General features: G+C 34.3%; 1 protein-coding gene across 3 annotated transcripts in view; it reads left to right on the forward strand.

The window, feature by feature from the left end:
- LOC136027528 (zinc finger MYND domain-containing protein 11-like) overlaps nt 1-19866 on the forward strand; it is a 447024-nt gene that overhangs the window by 413983 nt on the left and 13175 nt on the right. For all 3 annotated transcript variants that reach the window (XM_065704878.1, XM_065704876.1, XM_065704879.1), the window contains exons 2-5: nt 6096-6263; nt 11538-11644; nt 13529-13708; nt 19060-19146. In XM_065704878.1, coding sequence (XP_065560950.1) covers nt 6125-6263; nt 11538-11644; nt 13529-13708; nt 19060-19146 — 513 coding nt within the window. In that variant the 5' untranslated portion in view covers nt 6096-6124. The remainder of the gene's footprint in view (nt 1-6095; nt 6264-11537; nt 11645-13528; nt 13709-19059; nt 19147-19866) is intronic.

The raw sequence follows: 19866 nt of genomic DNA on the forward strand, positions 1-19866 counted from the left end.
AGTCTGATTTCGCGTTGCTCTGGTAGTTCCTCGGCACGCTTTCTGTTCTTTCTTTCTCTATCAGCCTCAAGCCTTTTTCCTTGCTGTTCTTTTGATTCCTCCGCACGCTTTCTGTTTTTTCTTTTTCTATCAGCCTCAAGCCTGTTTCCTTGCTGTTCTTTTGATTCCTCGGCACGCTTTCTTTTCTGACTTTCTCTATCAGCAGCAAGTTTTTTGGCATAGACTCTTTGAGCATCTTCATCGGCTTTTGCCATTGTAAGTTCATCAGTCATTTTAAACTTAAACATTAATAGATTTCTACGTGAACATATATGTCTTAAATATCTTTAATGACGTCACCGTCATAGCAAAAATGACGACAACTAACTTCATGACGTCAGTCGACACAGAAACATGACGTCACCTGACAGACAGACACACAGACAGACAACTTATTTTTATATATATAGATAGATATATATATATCTTCTATATATATAAAAATAAGTTGTCTGTGTGTGTGTGGGTCTGTCGGGTGACGTCATGTTTGTGTGTTGAATGACGTCATGTTTTCGACTGACGAAATTACAGACCGGGACACAAATGACGACCGGGACACCGGCACATAGGGAATATAAATGACGACAATCAAAGAGAAAGCGACCGGGACACAAGGAATGTTCGATAAGCAATCACCATCAACAAAGCACCGGGATACAAATGACGACCGGGACACAGGGAGTGTAAATGACGACCAGGACATAAGTAAAAAAAAACTAAAAAAACTAAAAAAAAAGGTAAAAACTACAAAAAAACTAAAAAGAAAAAAAAACTAAATACTAATAAAAAAAAACTAAAAAAGCTAAAAAACTAAAAAAACTAAAAAAGAAAAAAGGAAGAAAATGAAAAATAAAGGAGAAAAACAAAACTAAAAAAACGAATGTATATACACACCGGGACAACGGGATACAAATGACGACCGGGACACAGGGAATATAAATGACGACCGGGACACAGGAACACAACTACAACGGGGACGCCGGGGGGCACAGGGGGATATATAAATGATGACGGGGACACAGAGAATGTTCGATTAGCAATCACCATCAACAAAGCTCAAGGGCAATCATTAGAATAATGAGGTATAACTAAAAAAAAACTAAAAAAAGGTAAAAAACTAAAAACTAAAAAAAAGACCAATTCAAAAACGAATGTATATACAGACCGGGACACAAATAACGACCGGGACACAAGGAATATAAATGACGCCCGGGACACTCAAAGAGAAATCACAGACTGGGACACCGGGACACAAATGACGACCGGGACACAGGGACACAACTGCAAAGGGGACGCCGGGGGGCACAGGGGGATATATAAATGACGACGGCGACACAGGGAATGGTTGATTAGCAATCACCATCAACAAAGCTCAAGGGCAATCATTAGAATCATGAGGTATAGATCTGAATACGGATTGTTTTCCCATGGACCATTATATGTTGCATGTTCAAGAGTCGGTAAACCTGACAATCTATTTATATGGACAGACAATGGGACAGCAAAGAATATTGTATATTCGCAAGTTTTACGTAGTTAAAAACATATATATATATATATATATATATATATATATATATATCTATCTATATTCACAGGTGGGACATAGGGACACAACTACAATGGCGCGTAACGACTTACGCGCGCGGGGGGCTTGGGGGGGCGAAGCGCCCCCACCAACTAGGTGTTGTGGTGGCGCGAAGCGCCACCCCAACAGCTAGTATATGTATATTTACATATATATATATATATAAATATGTATATATATATATATATATATATATATATATATATATATATATATATATATATATATATATATATATATAAATAAGTTGTTTGTTTGTGTGTCTGTCAACTGACATCATGTTTGTGTGTCGACTGATGTCTTGTTTGTCGACTGACGTCATTATAAGCTGTATGTTGTTATGAAGTTGTTTGTCAACTGATGAAATTACAGACTGGGACACCGGGACACAAATGACGACCGGGACACAGGGAATATAAATTACGACCGGGACACTCAAAGAGAAATTACAGACTGGGACACCGGGACACAGGGAATATAAATGATGCCCGGGACACAGGGCCACAACTACAACAGGGGACACATGGGGGATATATAAATGACAACCGGGACACAGGGAATGTTGGAAGAGAAATTACAGACCGGAACACAAATGACAACCAGGACACAGGGAATATAAATGATGACCGGGACACTCAAAGAGAAATTACAGACTGGGACACCGGGACACAAATGACGACCAGGACACAACTACAACGGGGACGCCAGGGGCACAGGGGGATATATAAATGACAACTGGGACACGGAATGTTTGATTAGCAATCACCATCAACAAAGCTCAAGGGCAATCATTAGAATAATGAGGCATAGATCTGAATACGGATTGTTTTTCCCATGGACATTTATATGTTGCATGTTCAAGAGTCAGTAAACCTGACAATCTATTTATATGCACAGACAATGGGACAGCAAAGAATGTTGTATATTTGCAAGTTTTACGTAGTTAAAAACATATATATATCTATCTATATTCACATTTGGGACACAGGGACACAACTACAATGGCGCGTAACGACTTACGCGCGCGGGGGGCGTGAAACGCCCCCACCAACTAGGTGTTGGTGCGCGAAGCGCCACCCCAACAGCTATATATATATATATATATATATATATATATATATATATATATATATATATATATATATATATATATACATATATATATATATATATATATATATATATATATATATATATATATATATATATATATATATATATATATATATATATATATATATATATTTGAATAGAGTTGGATTTAATACTGTGCCATGGGGCACACCACTTCCAACAGCAGCCACCTCAGAGAAAAACGTCTTTCTATCCCTTTCAAATATTTTAACTGTCTCTTTCCTATCTGTTAAAAATTGATTTACCCACTCTACCACACCCTCATTCACCCAAATAACTTGAAGGTTGATTTGGAGTCTTTTACAGCAGACTTTGTCAAATGCCTTTGCCAAATCCAGTAGTATAATGTCAACAGGGTGCCACTGGACCAGAAGATTGGAGACATAATTGTTAGTATCAATTAGGTGTGTTTTAACCAACCACCCAGACCTATTACAATCTGTTAAAGGCTACAGTAAAATCTACTATTATAGCCTACTATAAATTGAATTGTTTCATCTTTGAATTTGTTAAGATTTTCTTAATTAGACCATTATTAGCTTGAACACTAAAAATGTATAAAATGCTGATCATTTCAAATACACTGGAAACAAATCTTGGACATACATGTGAAGGTTAATCCTGATCTCGGAAAATACTCTCCTATTTTTGACATGGGTTCTTAAAATTAGAGTAAAGTAGCCTATTTGAATTACAGAAAGACTTGATGCTACCTTGAATTGCATTGTCCAGTAACTAAGGTAAATACTATGATATTGCTGGTGAGTGATGACATTGATTCCAATTGGCAGCATCCCATTTTGTTTTCCATGGTTGATTCAGCCATTCACAATCAACTGCCCATTTGAACACATTGGTGGTAGGGGCTGTTGCCATCTCATCATTTAAAGAATTCCAGAATGACACAATTCTATATCAGAAGAAGTGGTTTGCTGTATGTGTCTGGGCTCTCCTCTTGAATAATTTCAATGAGTGGCCTGTAGTCCTCTGCAGGGTTTCTAGTCGGAGGTAAGAAGGAGGATTGTTTCTGGTTAATAATTGCTTAGTCATAATCATGTCTCCCCTTTGTCTTTTGTAAGAAGTACATATGGGGCGTTATTAATATAGATATTGAACAACGTTGGCCCAAGCACAGTACCTTGTTGAACTCCACTGGTGACTGTTGCAGTTTCAGAGAAGAAAGATTGGCCTCCATCACCATGAACCTTGACCACTTGCTTCCTGTTTGTCATGAAGGCCATTATCTAGCTGGTTGCAGCTGAATTAATACCAATAGCATGCAGCTTTATTTCCAGTCTTTTGGGATGGACTTTATCAAATGCCTGGGCAAAGTCAAGAAGCACAACATCTACATCCACTCTTTGATCAACAAGTTCAGTTACATATTTGTAGGCGTCTAAGAGGCTAGTTTCAGTTGATTTCCCTTGTCTAAAGCTATGCTCTTTTGAGGTGAGCATCTCATTAAAAACTAGGTGCTTAGTTACAGCTGAATTCATAAAACTTTCCAATACTTTACCCACAGCTGATGCTATACTAATAGGTCTGTAGTTCTCAGCCACATCCCTATTATAACCTTTGAGAATAGGTGTAGTTTCCATTCTTGTGAGTTATCCGTGCGCTTAAGATAGAACCTTAATCAAGGTGGCATGTCAGTGACTGACACTTCACTCTACCCTGACTGTGCTTAAGAAGTATTTTGGTTGCAAATAACATTGGGGTTTTATGATTGTCCTCATGTGTGGACATTTTTAAACAGAGGCTCTTTGATTGAGAGTTTGATCGTCAAAGTTGATTTCCATTTACAATCTAATTTTTTATTTTTATTCATAATCAACAACTGGATTTTTGTCTGGATTACAAATTTCATAATTGCAAACAAGAGTTTGGTGTTTGGATTTATAGATGTCAAGAAAAAGTTGAAAGCTTACAGGAGGATTTAGAATTCGGATTTAAAAATTTGGTTTTCTTTTACAGTTCAAAGCGAGAATCTAGATTTTAGAAATGTAGATATATATATATATATATATATATATATATATATATATATATATATATATATATATATATATATATATATATATATATATATTATATAATAAAATATTGTTTGAATGAAATATCATTAATATATCATGGATATATATCATGAAAATATATATTCATCATATTATGATATGCCAGTGACACTCCTAATATATCACGAAATTTCATGAACATATTATTATATTAAATTCATGATTTTCACTCACATTAGAAAACAATGGCCAGCAAAAAAATTATACATTTGATATCTGCATTGTTTACAGCACTATGTCATAGTCTAGGTTAGCCTACCCTAAATCCTTATCAGTGCATCAGAGAGGAAATTTTTTTGGTGCCGAAGCCAAACCTGTAACGACCAAAAAGAAATATAATTTTAATGAGGAGATACAGGGGTATTAATTAGAGCTGAAAGCTGAAAACATGTTTACAAGAGAAGTGTATTAAGGAGACAACAGGCACAGCAGACCCAAGCTTAGTATTTGGATACAAGTAAATGTAATTCTAAATACTGAAAAGAAAACAGTATTTGGACTCTCATAGAATTAGAAGTCTAGTATTCATGATGTTTTTGCAAAAGACAGTTTGCTGTAAAAAAAATTTCTAATACTGTTAACCTGACTTCAAATGGCTTTTATGCAATAATATATATTTTATCGTGGATTTATAAATCTCTCAAATTTAACTCTATCAATAATTTATGTTGTCAGGCTATTGACTCGTTTACACATAAAAAAAAAACTTGACCACTTGCTTGTTTTTGATATTCAAATTTTTGCCATTTTGTTGGTTAAGTTTGTCTTAGTTTGTTTTCTATGTTTTTTGCACACAACATATATTATACAGACGTTTTCTCTATTTTTTGTTTACAAAAGAAACATGTAATATTTGTCATTGTCTTTAATGCCTAATGCCAAATGACTCCAATTATCCTGTTTTGGATACTGAAGCAAGTTTTATGCTATTTAAGTTGTTCTTGGGATTATTGATTCTTTTATAGTTATTTCCTACAAAAAAAAAAATCAAGAGAAAAGCCAAAATGACTCTTCTTGCAAAGGAAAAGGGGATGTTCACTCAAATTCACACATTGACATACTACCCTCATAACGACTTAAAGAGGTTTGAGTGGAGTACAACCCTCTTTTTAAAACTTCGTAGGAAAATAAGAGAGTATATGCATTTTAGCCAATCATGATAGTTCTTGAAGTCAGCTGACTTCTGTCCAAACAAGAGAATTCTTATGAGTGGCTCAAAGTTCTTCTTTGAAATGTTAATCAGTTGAAAAATCTTTTAGAAATCTGAACTTCTATTGAAAGGAGAAATATGGATCCTGTGATTCGTAGACAAAGCACAAGTCATATTGCTCAGTGGTTCTGGGATGCTATTGCTGGCCTTAGAAAACAAGGTGTTGGCATTGAACAGATTAGTAAAACTCTTCTGAAACAGCATGAAATGAGTGAAGGTAAGATATTTTAATGATCTTTAATGCTAATCTTTACATAGCAGCTTATAGATAGATTAGATAGAATTATTCACATGAAAGCCCAATTGGGCCATGGTGACATACACAAAACAAGCGAAAAAATACAGCAACAAAACATAGACTGAAAAGGCACTAAAACTAACTATTTAAGAAAATCTTCACGATATCTCATACCTACCCGGACGAACTTTCCAATATTATTTATATTTAAGCAACACCTACTTCTCAAAATTTCAAAACCCTATATCTGTACACAGTGTACACAGGTTCATACCATATGAGATAGGGAATGTCAGAATATTTGTGATGCGAGGGGGGGGGGAATTTGACGGAAGTCCACTTTTGCAACTATTTTTCTTTTTTTCAAGGTGGTACTATGCTGTCATATTAGGTAACCATTCTGTCTCCTATGTATGCTTGCTCTACGCTGTAACCTACATTCTTGCATGCCGATACAGATATTGCTGGGGATTTTCAAGAATTTTTCAACAGTGGATTGAAGAGAAAATGTGTTTTGGGCATTGATTTCCCCAGACGTTGAGGGGAGGATATACTAATACTTATAGAAAATGTTAATTTTTTCTCTGGGACTATCTGGATCAAGACTATGGCAAAGAAAAAAATTCATCCCCCGTAACCGTTCTTCTTTCTTGTTGTGAATTTGCATTTCGCTGTCATTTAATAGTATTTTAAGTTTCCTATTAAGTATTCCCTTTTCTCATTAGTAATAACATGTAAACAAACACACAAATAAATGAACCTGTATTAACATAAACCAATTTCTCACCAATTATCATTTTTAGGTTAATTTAATAGAATATATTTTGTCAAAACTATTGGGGGGCAACTGCCCACTCCTCGCCCCTTCCGAATGAGACTTATGCTGGACACTCAATTCTTAAAAAACGAGTGACCACCAAAAATAGCTCCCAAGTTTGAAGTCATAGTTATTACACATTGGAGTGCCCAGTGCCTCGAAGCTCATGAAGCACTGATTCATTTTTCATTTACAGTTTATAGTTTAAAAATTTCTTGCCAAAAACGATATAAGTTTCAAGTTTTACTATCACGTAGTACGGCTCCCACTTTACTCTTCAACACAACTACAGGCCTTTTCAATATGTGACCCGTTTTAAGCTTAATAAATAGGGTCCATCTCTTCCTTCTTCGACATATATTTTGATATATTTTATCTTCCGGATGAAATTTTTCAATATATGTTTATATACTGAATATTAAAGTAGTTCTAACACTTAATCAGCTTTTTTCTTCTTTTAAGCTTATCCTAAAACTAAGTCATTTCCCTAGTCACTAAGCAAAAATATTTGTGTTTTAAAGACATATATAACATACAATTTTTTTTTAGATGTCTAAACTTTTCTTCTTGTGTAAAATAGGGTTGGATTAACCGTGTATTTTCAGTAATGAATTCTAAACTAAAAAGGGAATTAAAAGTGCTTTTTATTGAAAGTTTAAAGTACGTGAAGGAAGCTCTAGGCGGTACGCCAGTACGCATTGTCACAAATTATGAATCAGCCAATCAAACAGTTCGTGGTAACGAACTGTAGTAAGGAGCGACCCGGCTCAAGAGTAACCAAAACTCTAAAAAATTGAATTTAGATATCAATTGCTACATCAAAAGAATCGCATTTTAATGCTGATTTTAAATATATAAGTTTCATCAAGTTTAGTCTTACCCATCAAAAGTTACGAGCCTGAGAAAATTTGCCTCATTTAGGAAAATAGGGGGAAACACCCCCTAAAAGTCGTAGGATCTTAACGAAAATGACACCATCAGATTCAGCGTATCAGAGAACCATACTGTAGAAGTTTCAAGCTCCTATCTACAAAAATGTGGAATTTTGTATTTTTTGCCAGAAGACAAATCACGGGTGCGTGTTTATTTGTTTTTTTTTTTTTGTTCTTTTTCCCAGGGGTCATCGTATCGACCAAGTGGTCCTAGAATGTCGCAAGAGGGCTCATTCTAACGGAAATGAAAAGTTCTAGTGTCCTTTTTAAGTGACCAAAAAAATTGGAGGGCATCTAGGCCCCCTCCCACGCTCATTTTTTTCCCAAAGTCAACAGATCAAAATTTTGAGATAGCCATTTTGTTCAGCATAGTCGAAAACCATAATAACTATGTCTTTGGGGATGACTTACTCCCCCACAATCCCTGAGGGAGGGGCTGCAAGTTACAAACTTTGACCAGTGTTTACATATAGTAATGGTTATTGGGAAGTGTACAGACGTTTTCAGGGGGATTTTATTTTGTTTGGGGGTGGGGCTGAGGAGAGGGGGCTATGTTGGAGGATCTTTCTTTGGAGGAATCTGTCATGGGGAAGAAAAATTCAATGACAAGGGCGCAGGATTCTCTAGCATTACTATAAGAAAACAATGAAAAATAAACATGAAAACGTTTTTTCAAATGAAAGGAAGAAGTAGCATTGAAACTTAAAACGAACAGAGATTATTACGCATATGAGGGGTTCTAAAAATACTTTAGCATAAAGAGCGAGGTATTTAGGAGGAGATAAATACCTTGCTCTTTATGCTAAAGTATTTTTAGTAATTTCAACTATTTATTCTTTAAGGGGTCATTCTTAAAGAATTGGGACAAAACTTACGATTTAGTGTAAAGAACGAGGTATTAACGAGGGTACAAATCCCCTCGTATACATAATAAAAATATAAGGTTATGAAAGTTTGTTATGTAAGTTAATTCTTAAGTTACGTATATTTTTTACTAATAAAAACGTTCGTTAAAAATTAAAAGTTCTAGTTGCCTTTTTAAGTAACAGAAAAATTGGAGGGCAACTAGGCCTCCTTCTCCACCCCTTATTTCTCAAAATCGTCTGATCAAAACTAAGAGAAAGCCATTTAGCCAAATAAAGAATTAATATACAAATTTCATTTTAATAATTTATGTGCGGAGAGCCAACACCAAACATGCATTAATTCAAAAACGTTCAGAAATTAAATAAAAAAAACTAATTTTTTAGCTGAAAGTAAGGAGCGACATTAAAAGTTAAAACGAGCAGAAATTACTCCGTATATGAAATGAGTTGTCCCCTCCGCAATCCCTCGCTCTTTACGCTAAAGTTTGACTCTGCCACAATTCTACTTTTTAAAACAATTTAAAGCTTTAGCGTAAAGAGCGAGGGAGTGCGGAGGGGACAACTCATTTCATATACGGAGTAATTTCTGTTCGTCTGTTCAGTAAATGTCAGTAAATTCTGTTCTGCTCAAGTTGTTAAATAAATAGTTCCCATAGACAAACAATAAAAATGTTATCGAACTTTTTCTATCGAAGGGCTTAACATAAGATGACAAAGGACTTTAATAGCGGGATTTGAAATATTTTTTAGGTTTCTAAACCAAGTTTGCCAAGTTTAAACCAGCAATTTTTTTTTTTTTGCGGAAGTTTTGTTAGGAAAATAATTTTTATAATATATCAAACAGTTCGTGGTAACGAACTGTAATAAGGAGCGACCCGGCTCAATAGTAACCAAAACTCTAAAAAATTGAATTTTGATTTCGATAGCTACATCAAAAGAATCGCATTTTAATGCTGATTTTAAATATATAAGTTTCATCAAGTTTAGTCTTACCCATCAAAATTTACGAGCCTGAGAAAATTTGCCTCATTTAGGAAAATAGGGGGAAACACCCCCTAAAAGTCGTAGGATCTTAACGAAAAGGACACCATCAGATTCAGCGTATCAGAAAACCATACTGTAGAAGTTTCAAGCTCCTATCTACAAAAAGTGGAATTTTGTATTTTTTGCCAGAAGACAAATCACGGGTGCGTGTTTATTTGTTTGTTTGTTTTTTTTCCCCAGGGGTCATCGTATCGACCAAGTGGTCCTAGAATGTCGCAAGAGGGCTCATTTTTTCGTAAGCTAGTTTATAAGTTACGTATATCTTTCACTAATAAAAAGATTCGTAAAAAATTAAAAGTTCTAGTTGCCTTTTTTATTAACCAAAAAATTGGAGGGCAACTAGGCTTCCTCCTCCGCTCTTTTTTTCTCAAAATCATTCGATCAAAATTATGAAAAAGCCATTTAGCCCCCCCCAAAAATGCAAATTTCGTTATAATTATTTCTCTGCGGAGAGCCAAAATCAAAACATGCATTGATTCAAAAACGTTCAGAAATTAAATAAAAAAAACAAGTTTTTTCAACTGAAAGTAAGGAGCGACATTAAAACTTAAAACGAACAGAAATTGCTTCGTATATGAAAGGGGCTGCTTCCTCATCAACGCCGCGCTCTTTACGCTTAAGTTTTTTACTGTTTTAAAAAGAAGAGTTGAGAGAAAGATTCAAACTTTAGCGTAAAGAGCGGGGCGCTGATGAGGAAGCAGCCCCTTTCATATACGAAGCAATTTCTGTTCGTTTTAAGTTTTAATGTCGCTCCTTACTTTCAGTTGAAAAAACTTGTTTCTTTTATTTATACCATAAAGAATCAGCCTATTTCGTCCATTATAAGCTTTTTTAGCTTGTGTGGCCAAACTATTTAGAATTGATAAAAGAAAGAATTAAATTGATTGGATTAGTTTAAAATTGATTGGAGATTGTGCTCGAGACAGATATATTTAGTTTTAAAGAAACTTATATCATTAATAAGTTTAAATTTTGCTTTTCCATCAAACGGAGTAGAATTTTCTTTTTAAAATTCAGGGTTGTCCCTAAGAACGTTCTAGTATACCCGCCAGGAAAATGCCCAAAATGCGCCTCAAAAGAAATGTCATTTGATCAATTTGACAGCTCTTGGAATTTCCTGTGGTGCAACCCGCTTTGATTGGAAACTTTGCCGACAGAATTGCTTTGTATTTTCTATCAAATTCTATAATCATATCATAGATATTCTCAATAGTTTTCAATAATAATTTGCCTCCTTGAATAATTTGCTAATAAACCCTTTACATATGAGACACTCAGTCGACGTCGACACGAAATGATGTTTAAGGTATTGAATCTTTTTAAATTTTCCAAAAGGGGCTGGGGCTCATCAAATTTAGCTTAGTCCGATTCCAGTGCTCTAAAACTGAACACCAATATACCCTTTAGAACTCATAATATATCTTATGGTGGCAGAAGGGGGGGGGGGGGTTGCTTAGACCCTCCCTCTCATTCAAAATTTATTTTTGGGGTGGCTGTGGCCTTCAACTTGCGCAGCTCTACACTGTGTCTAAAACATATACTGCTCTGATCTATGCTTAGAAAAATAAAGGTATTATTTGTTTTATTCTTTTAGAGGATGTCAGAACACATCTGGATATGTTAGTAGCTGATGGTCTGCTTATTTGTGAGAAGAAAGGAGGCAAATTTGATCAGGACTCTTATAGAATGCCAAATATGGAGGTAAATAAATAGTTTCATACTAAAAAAAAAGAAAATGCGTTTTGACCTCGTTTGGCTACTTATCCAATAAACAAATTTTACATGTTCTCAGCGACTCGGGCATAATCATGATAGCATAGGCTGCAAGGTTTTATGCCATGGAATGGGATGGAAAAAATGCCGAGATCATTTACTTTAGAAGAAGCAGACTTAGAAAATATTGCTGAATTTATACTAATCTTGATTAGCTACTGTTCTACCCTACTATTCAGATTTTACCACAATGGTAGCCTTCATGATATCGTAGGCTGCAAGGTTTTATGCCATGAAATTGGATGGAAAAATGTCGAGATCATTTACTTTAGAAGAAGCAGACTTAGAAAATATTACTGATTTTATACTATTTTTGATTAGCTGCTGTTCTACCCTATTATTCAGATTTTACCACAATGTTTGCCTTCATAATATCATAGGCTGCAAGGCTTTATGCCATGAAATCGGATGGAAAAAATATCGAGATCATTTACTTTAGAAGAAGCAGACTAAGAAAATATTGCTGAATTTTTGCTAAGAATTACTGACAAAACTCGATTGTAATTGGTTGCAATAAGGTGTATAGAACGCGGAGAAATATCAGGGGCAATTCTTTGTATCATTATAAGAACTCACTGGCTATGCATGACGTACGACAAAGAATAAAAAATAAAAAATAACTAGTAAAATTAAACAGTTAAGAAAATGAGGGTAATAACAGACAGTCGACAGAAAAGAAGTGAAAATGACAAAAAAAAAATAATTCAAGCTTATTCCATTGTGTTGCTTCCAAAGGTTTATTTTTTTTCACGGAAGACGGCTTGACAGAGGTCCATGCCGAAATATATGCTTTTGTCATTTTCGCTTCTTTTCTGTCCACTGGCTGATATTACCCTCGTTTTCTCAACTATTTAATTTTACTTTTTTACTATTTACTATTTAATTTAACTATTTTACTAATTTTACTGTCATTTATTTGTTTTTTTCTTGTTTTTCATACTTCTTTGTATCTAAAACTTTCATCTATCCAGCCTTGTAATTTTTGGAATTACAGACATGTTCTGTAAACAAATTCCGTAAACATATTCTGTAAGCATATTCTGTAAACATATTATGTAAACATATTCGGTAAACTTATTCTGTAAACATATTCTGTAGACATATTCTGTAAACATATTCTCTAAACATATTCTCTAAACATATTCTGTAAACATATTCTATAAACATATTCTGTAAACATATTCTCTAAACATATTCTGTAGACTGTCCTAAAAGCAATGTATCACCTCAAGAATTACGAATGGGATAATGAGCAATTCACTAGCCCTAGAATGTTCTATTGATTGGTTTTCCTGTTTTATATAACTTTTTTAGGTCTGATCTTATAATCGCTCCTCCTCCCCCCGCTCGTAGTTGATTACTGGTGTAATGCCCCAAATAAAACAACTCACATAAAATGGAAAGGAGAAAAACAAAAGTTTTGCTTTCAATCAGGGTATTTTCTTATTAGGGCGAGATTCTCATTAGGGTCTTAATTGTATTTACTTTTTCATCTTATTTTTAGACAAATTATTCAGGGTGTAAATGTTTTTTTCTTTCTCAATTTCTTTTAGTTCTCTCAATTTATCTCATTTCTGTATATATATTGTTATTTACTCTGTATTGACATATTTCATCTATTAAATCTATTTCTATTTATTTGATTTCTGTCTATATTATTTCTATTCCTCTCTATGGATATATCCTATATATTTTTTTTGTATAAATATTCTATGTATATATTTGTTTCCATTTCTCTGTATACGTTCTATTTAATGTATTCCTACTTATATCTATTATTTATAATATACGTATATCTGTAATATTCTAAAGGAAGCTGAGCAATCTCCGGACGTTCACGATTGGTATTGTTTTGAATGTCATCAATCTGGACCAGTCTACTGTTGTCAAGGATGTCATCGAGTATACCATGGCAACTGCCTTCCGTCGACGTACAAGAATACAGAGGGCACGGTTGTATTTCTTGACAAATTTGAGTGTCCCAAATGTCTTGTAAGTGATCGTATTCCGTTTACATTTTAAGCGTCTTTAAAGATTACGTAGTCGGCCAATCGCATGCCACCATTGGGGTAAATAGTATAGGTAACTTTTAAGAGTGGAAACTGGTACTAATTTTTACATAAAAGTCACCTGCGCGACACAGTGTTTGCGTTTCTTGGCATTTTTTCAATCTTCGTAATTGCGTTTTTCTCATAAAATGAGTAATTGCCACAGAACAATGGAGAAAGAGGTTTCGATTCCAAGGGATTCGAATTAAACCTACTCTGTGGCAACGAGTTGACGTCATAAAACGAGTTCAGGCGCTTATTATTATAGTATTTTTGCTGCTTATAACTATTTTTACTTTACTTATTACACTGGAACGATGCCAAAAAACGCTAAATGCTAGATGGCGTTTGTGTTTTTCTCAACACCAACGCCAGTTTCCAAAACTTAAAAACTACCTGTCTCTTTCCATTGGAAATAATAAAACATTTACTTTAATGACGTGAGATTGCTCTACGGGAGCACAAAACACTAGTGCCACAAGCAGTCGTGTGTTGATCCGTTGTATCAGAAATAAATGTATGTAAAAGGCATACTATTGTTTATAATACTCAGAGTAAAAGTAGTTGACTTTTTTCGTTTACTCAATTCTTCTGAGTGGAAAAAATGTTATTTTTGTTTAAATATTATATATATATATATATATATATATATATATATATATATATATATATATATATACATATATATATATATATATATATATATATATATATATATATATATATATATGTATATATATATATATATATATATATATATATATATATATATATATGTATATATATATATATATATATATATATATATATATATATATGTATATATATATATATATATATATTATATATATATATATATATATATATATATATATATATATATATATATATATATATATATATATACTAGCTGTTGCCCCGCCGCGGGCGTAAGTCGTTACGCGCCATTGTAGTTGTGTCCCTGTGTCCCACCTGATAAAAGAGAAAAGATTTCTCTTTTCGTTATAGATAATTATGTTTTTAACTACATAAAACTTGCGAATATATTTCATTCTTCGATGTCCCATTGTCTGTGCATATAAATAGATTGTCAGGTTTACCGACTCTTGAACATGCAACATAAAATTGTCCATGGGAAAAACAATCCGTATTCAGATCTATACCTCATTATTCTAATGATTGCCCTTGAGCTTTGTTGATGGTGATTGCTAATCGAACATTCCCTGTGTCCCGGTCGTCATTTATATTCCCAGTATCCCGGTCGTCATTTGTGTCCCAGTCTGTAATTTCTCTTTGAGCGTCCCGTTCGTCATTTATATTCCCTGTGTCCCGGTCGTCATTTGTGTCCCGGTGTCCCGGTCTGTAATTTATCTTTGAGTGTCCCGGTCGTCATTTATATCTCCCGGTCGTTATTTGTGTCCCAGTGTCCCAGTCTGTAATTTCTCTTTGAGTGTCGGTCGTCATTTACATTCCCTGTGTCCCGGCTTTTAGTTTTCTTTTTCTCCTTTATTTTTCAGTTTTTTTTCCTTTTTTTAGTTTTTTTTTATTTTTCATTTTTTAGTTTTTTTTAGTTTTTTATTAGTTTTTACTTTTTTTTTAGTTTTTTTTTGTAGCTTTTACCTTTTTTTTAGTTTTTTTTAGTTTTTTTTTCTTTTTTAGTTTTTAGTTTTTTACCTTTTTTGTTTTTTTTAGTTTTTTAGTTTTTTTAGTTTTTTAGTATTTTCTTTTTAGTTTTTTTTTGTAGTTTTTACCGTTTTTAGTTTTTTTCTTCTTTTGTATTAATGCTAAAGCCAAGGTTCAAACCTGGAGCCTCTCGGACCTAGAACCTGAAACCTAACACTTTACCAACTCAGCTACTTTGGCTTGAATACATTCGTTTTGAGCAGCTTCCTCGGGTGTTGCCATTGTAGATTCTTCAGTCATTTTATAATTAGAAATTTCTCTTACAACGATCTTCTTACAATTAAAAATTTGTCTTTGAACGATATTCTTAAATACCTGGGTCCTGGTCGTCATTTATATTCCCTGTGTCCCGGTCGTCATTTGTGTGCCGGTATCCCAGTCTGTAATTTCTCTTTGAGTGTCCCGGTCGTCATTTATATTCCCTCTGTCCCGATCGTCATTTGTGTCCCGGTCTGTAATTTCTCTTTGAGAGAAATTGCCTACGGATTGTTCTGGGTACCTGGCTGACTGACCGTATTTCAAACAGTAGGTTGTACGAAAAGTGTGGTTCAATCCCGCTTTCTGGGGCTATAATGAAAGAAAGGTTGAGATGGCTAGGCCACGTTCTACGGATGAAGGATGACAGATTACCGAAGATTGTCCTTTTTGGCCAACCGTCTGGGGCTACACGGAAAGCAGGTCGTCCTTTTCTGGGTTGGGAGGATGTCATAAATAAGGATTTAAAGGAAATGGGAACTTCCTGGGAGGGTGTAAAGAGGGAGGCTTTAAATAGATTAGGTTGGAGGAGGAGCGTGCGTAGCTGTGTTGGCCTCAGGCGGCTTGGTGCTGCAGTGAGTTATTAGTAGTAGTAGTAGTAGTATATATATATATATATATATATATATATATATATATATATATATATATATATATATATATATGTGTGTGTGTGTATGTATGTATGCATTTCCATTTTTCTGTATATATTCTATTTAATGTATTCCTATTTATGTCTATTATTTATAATATATTATATACTATTTATAATATACTATTATTTAAAATATTAAGTGCAAAAGTAGTTGACATTTTTTTGTTTACTCAATTCTTCAGATTGGAAAAATTTGTTTCATTTTTTGCTCAAAAGAAGACATATAGTGATAATTATACAGGTCTAGTAACTATTTAGCTTATCAATACTGATTGCTTACCGTTAACATTACTTGATATTTGAAAATAGTTATTTAACATTAGTATATGTCAGAAAAATGCGTAAAAATTTTGACTGCGTAAGAAACACAGAAACTGCGTAAAAATTTTGGCTATGTTATCCTGTTTAATGTGATATAACATCCGTTACGCTTGTTCGATTGTATTTCTGACTGGGTTTTATAACATTTCGTCCCCTAAAGGAGAAGATAAGTGTTCTTGATAAGGTAAATATTTTCTTTGGTTGTGGCATGGACGTGAATTCATGCAGAAAAGGTCTTCTTAATTGTTTTGCCGCAACTTTTGCTCAAAACATTGAATATATAGAATTTTGTCTTTCTGTAGCATATTTTTCAAACAGTTCGTGGTAACGAACTGTTTGAAGGAGCGAAACTTTATTAAGGAGCGACCCGGCTCAATAATAACCAAAACTAAAAAATGGAATTTTGATACCAATAGCTATATCGAAAGAATCGCATTTTACTGCTGATTTTAAATATATACGTTTCATAAAGTTTAATCTTACCCACCAACAGTTACGAGCCTGAGAAAATTTGCCTTATTTTAGAAAATAGGGGGAAACAACCCCTAAAAGTCATAGAATCTTAACGAAAATCACACCATCAGATTCAGCGTATCAGAGAACCCTAATGTAGAAGTTTCAAGCTCCTATCTACAAAAATGTGGAATTTTGTATTTTTTGCCAGAATGCAGATCACGAATGCGTGTTTATTTATTTTTTTTTTTTTTACAGGGGTGATCATATCGACCCAGTGGTCCGAGAATCTTGCGAGAGAGCTCATTCTAACGAAAATGAAAAGTTCTATTGCCCTTTTTAAGTGACCAAAAAAATTGGATGGCACCTAGGCCCCCTCCCACGCTAATTATTTTCCCAAAGTCACAGGATCCAAATTCTGAGATAGCCATTTTATTCAGCGTAGTCAAAAAACCTTATAACTATGTCTTTGGGGACGACTTACTCCCCCACAGTCCCCATGGAGGGGCCACAAGTTACAAACTTTGACCAGTGCTTACATACAGTAATGGTTATTTGGAAGAGTACAGGCGTTTTCTGGGGAATTTTTAGGTTGAGGGGGGGGGGTTGAAAAGAGGGGGATATGTTGGGGAACTTTCCTTTGAGGAATTTGTCATGGGGGAAGAAAGGTTTCATGAAGGGAGAGCAGGATTTTCTAGCATTATTAAAAAAAAACAATGAAAAAATAAATATTAAAAAGTTTTTTCAACTGAAAGTAAGGAGAAGCACTATAACTTAAAACGAACAGAAATTATTACGTCTATGATGGGCTCACCTCCTCCTAATACCTCGCTCTTTACGCTAAAGGATTTTTAGTAATTTCAACTATTCAAACTATTTATTCTACGGCTTTTGTGATTCAGGGGTAATTCTTAAGAAATTGGGACAAGATTTAAGCTTTAGTGTAAAGAGCGAGGCACTGACGAGGGGGTGAATCCCGTCATATACGTAATAAAAACATGAGAATACAGAAGTTCGTTACGTAAGCTAATTTGTAAGTTACGTATATATTTTACTAATAAACATTCGTAAAAAATTAAAAGTTCTAGTTGCCTTTTTAAGTAACCAAAAAATCGGAGGGCAACTAGGCCTCCTCCCCCGCTCCTTTTTTTCTCAAATTCACTCGATCAGAACTACGAGAAAGCCAATTAGCTAAAAAAAATAAATATGGAAATTTCGTTTTAATTATTCATCTGCGGAGAGCCAATTTCAAAACATGCATTGATTCAAAAACGTTCAGAAATTAAATAAAAAAAAACAAGTTTTTTTTTTTAACGGGAAGTAAGGTATATGCTCGTGTACAATAAAAATGAGAGAAAAATTGGGGTACCAAGTGAAAAAAAAAGAAGAAAAACATATGTAACCCCAAAAATTAATCACAATAGTCAAATTACATAAACTGGGGAGTCAGCGGTGTTGAGTTGAGAGATTGGGTTGAAGCTTTCTATTCTAGATTGATCTCCTTTGTTGATTGATTAAAGATTCCGTGTATCGATAAGATCTCCGTGTTAGAGGACCTTGGTGGAAGTCCCAGCAAAAGTTATGCATATCGGTAGTAGGTGCTCAGTACTTTTCGAAATCAATCAGTCATCAATCATTTTATTAATTGTAAAAAAAAAATATTACAAATGTAAAGCTGTTGCTTGCCCCAAAAAGATTGGCTTGTAGTGGGCCATACAAGACAATAATAAACAGTGGAGTTTTACAAAATACTAAAACACATACAATAATAAAACACTGGAACAAGACGAGGGCATTTAACAGAAAGGACATGAGTAATAAGTTTTTATAATATATAGGTTTGGAGAAATTTATAAGGTTTCCTTGAGGAATAAGGAATTTAAAAGTTTGACCTTGAACCTGTCTATAGTTTTCTCCTCTCTTTCTAGGAAAAGAAGACAAAAGAAGAGTGTAGTATTAAGCGTAAAATGCTGAACCGGTTATTAAATTACGTACACTATCGCCTGATTGGCCGAGTAAGTATATGGTTTCTCTCCTTGATATTCACAATCCAGATGAAATATTATAGATGTAATTTATAGCGAGGTAGACTTGTATTCCGGGTTGAGGCTCAGGCACTAAAGACGTATTGACTGCACACCCTTAATTACGACAGTTGATATTATAGTCACACCACTGACCAGATCCCAAAGATGTATGCACTTCGGTAATGAATTCTTATTGTATTTATATGTTAATATAAGACTTGGGTACACCCAGGAGTACATTGTTAGGAGAGGGAGTCATTATATTTCCAAGTAAACTGAAAGGAGGGTCAAACTGAAAGAAATCTTCTTTTTTGGCATTTTCTAACCAAAAAGTGAATATTTTTAACTTTTTTGGGGGTTGAGGGGTGTGTGTGTTAAGTTGGTAACCCAACGGCTTTAGTATTTATTAAGAGCCCTCGAGTCAATTGAGTTAACGGAGACCCGTGACCGCGGAGAAACCCTGGACTGTGGATGGTCGTTCTGTTTGATAGCCTAGTATCCAAATCCTGTTTTCTTTACTCTTAATTGCCAATATGGCTTCGCTTCTGTCTGATAGGACGTGCTCATTCACTGACTTGATCGACATTCAACTCGTATGATATAATTTCTTTGTGATCTATTCTTACTCTTCCGCCCTTAAATCCTCGTAATCAATTTGGTTGGTAGTTTTGTTGGGTTGGTTTGTTTATCGTATACCGTAATTCCGAG

This window comes from Artemia franciscana, chromosome 5, assembly GCF_032884065.1.
Source record: "Artemia franciscana chromosome 5, ASM3288406v1, whole genome shotgun sequence".
Classification (NCBI taxonomy): Eukaryota; Metazoa; Arthropoda; class Branchiopoda; order Anostraca; family Artemiidae; genus Artemia; species Artemia franciscana.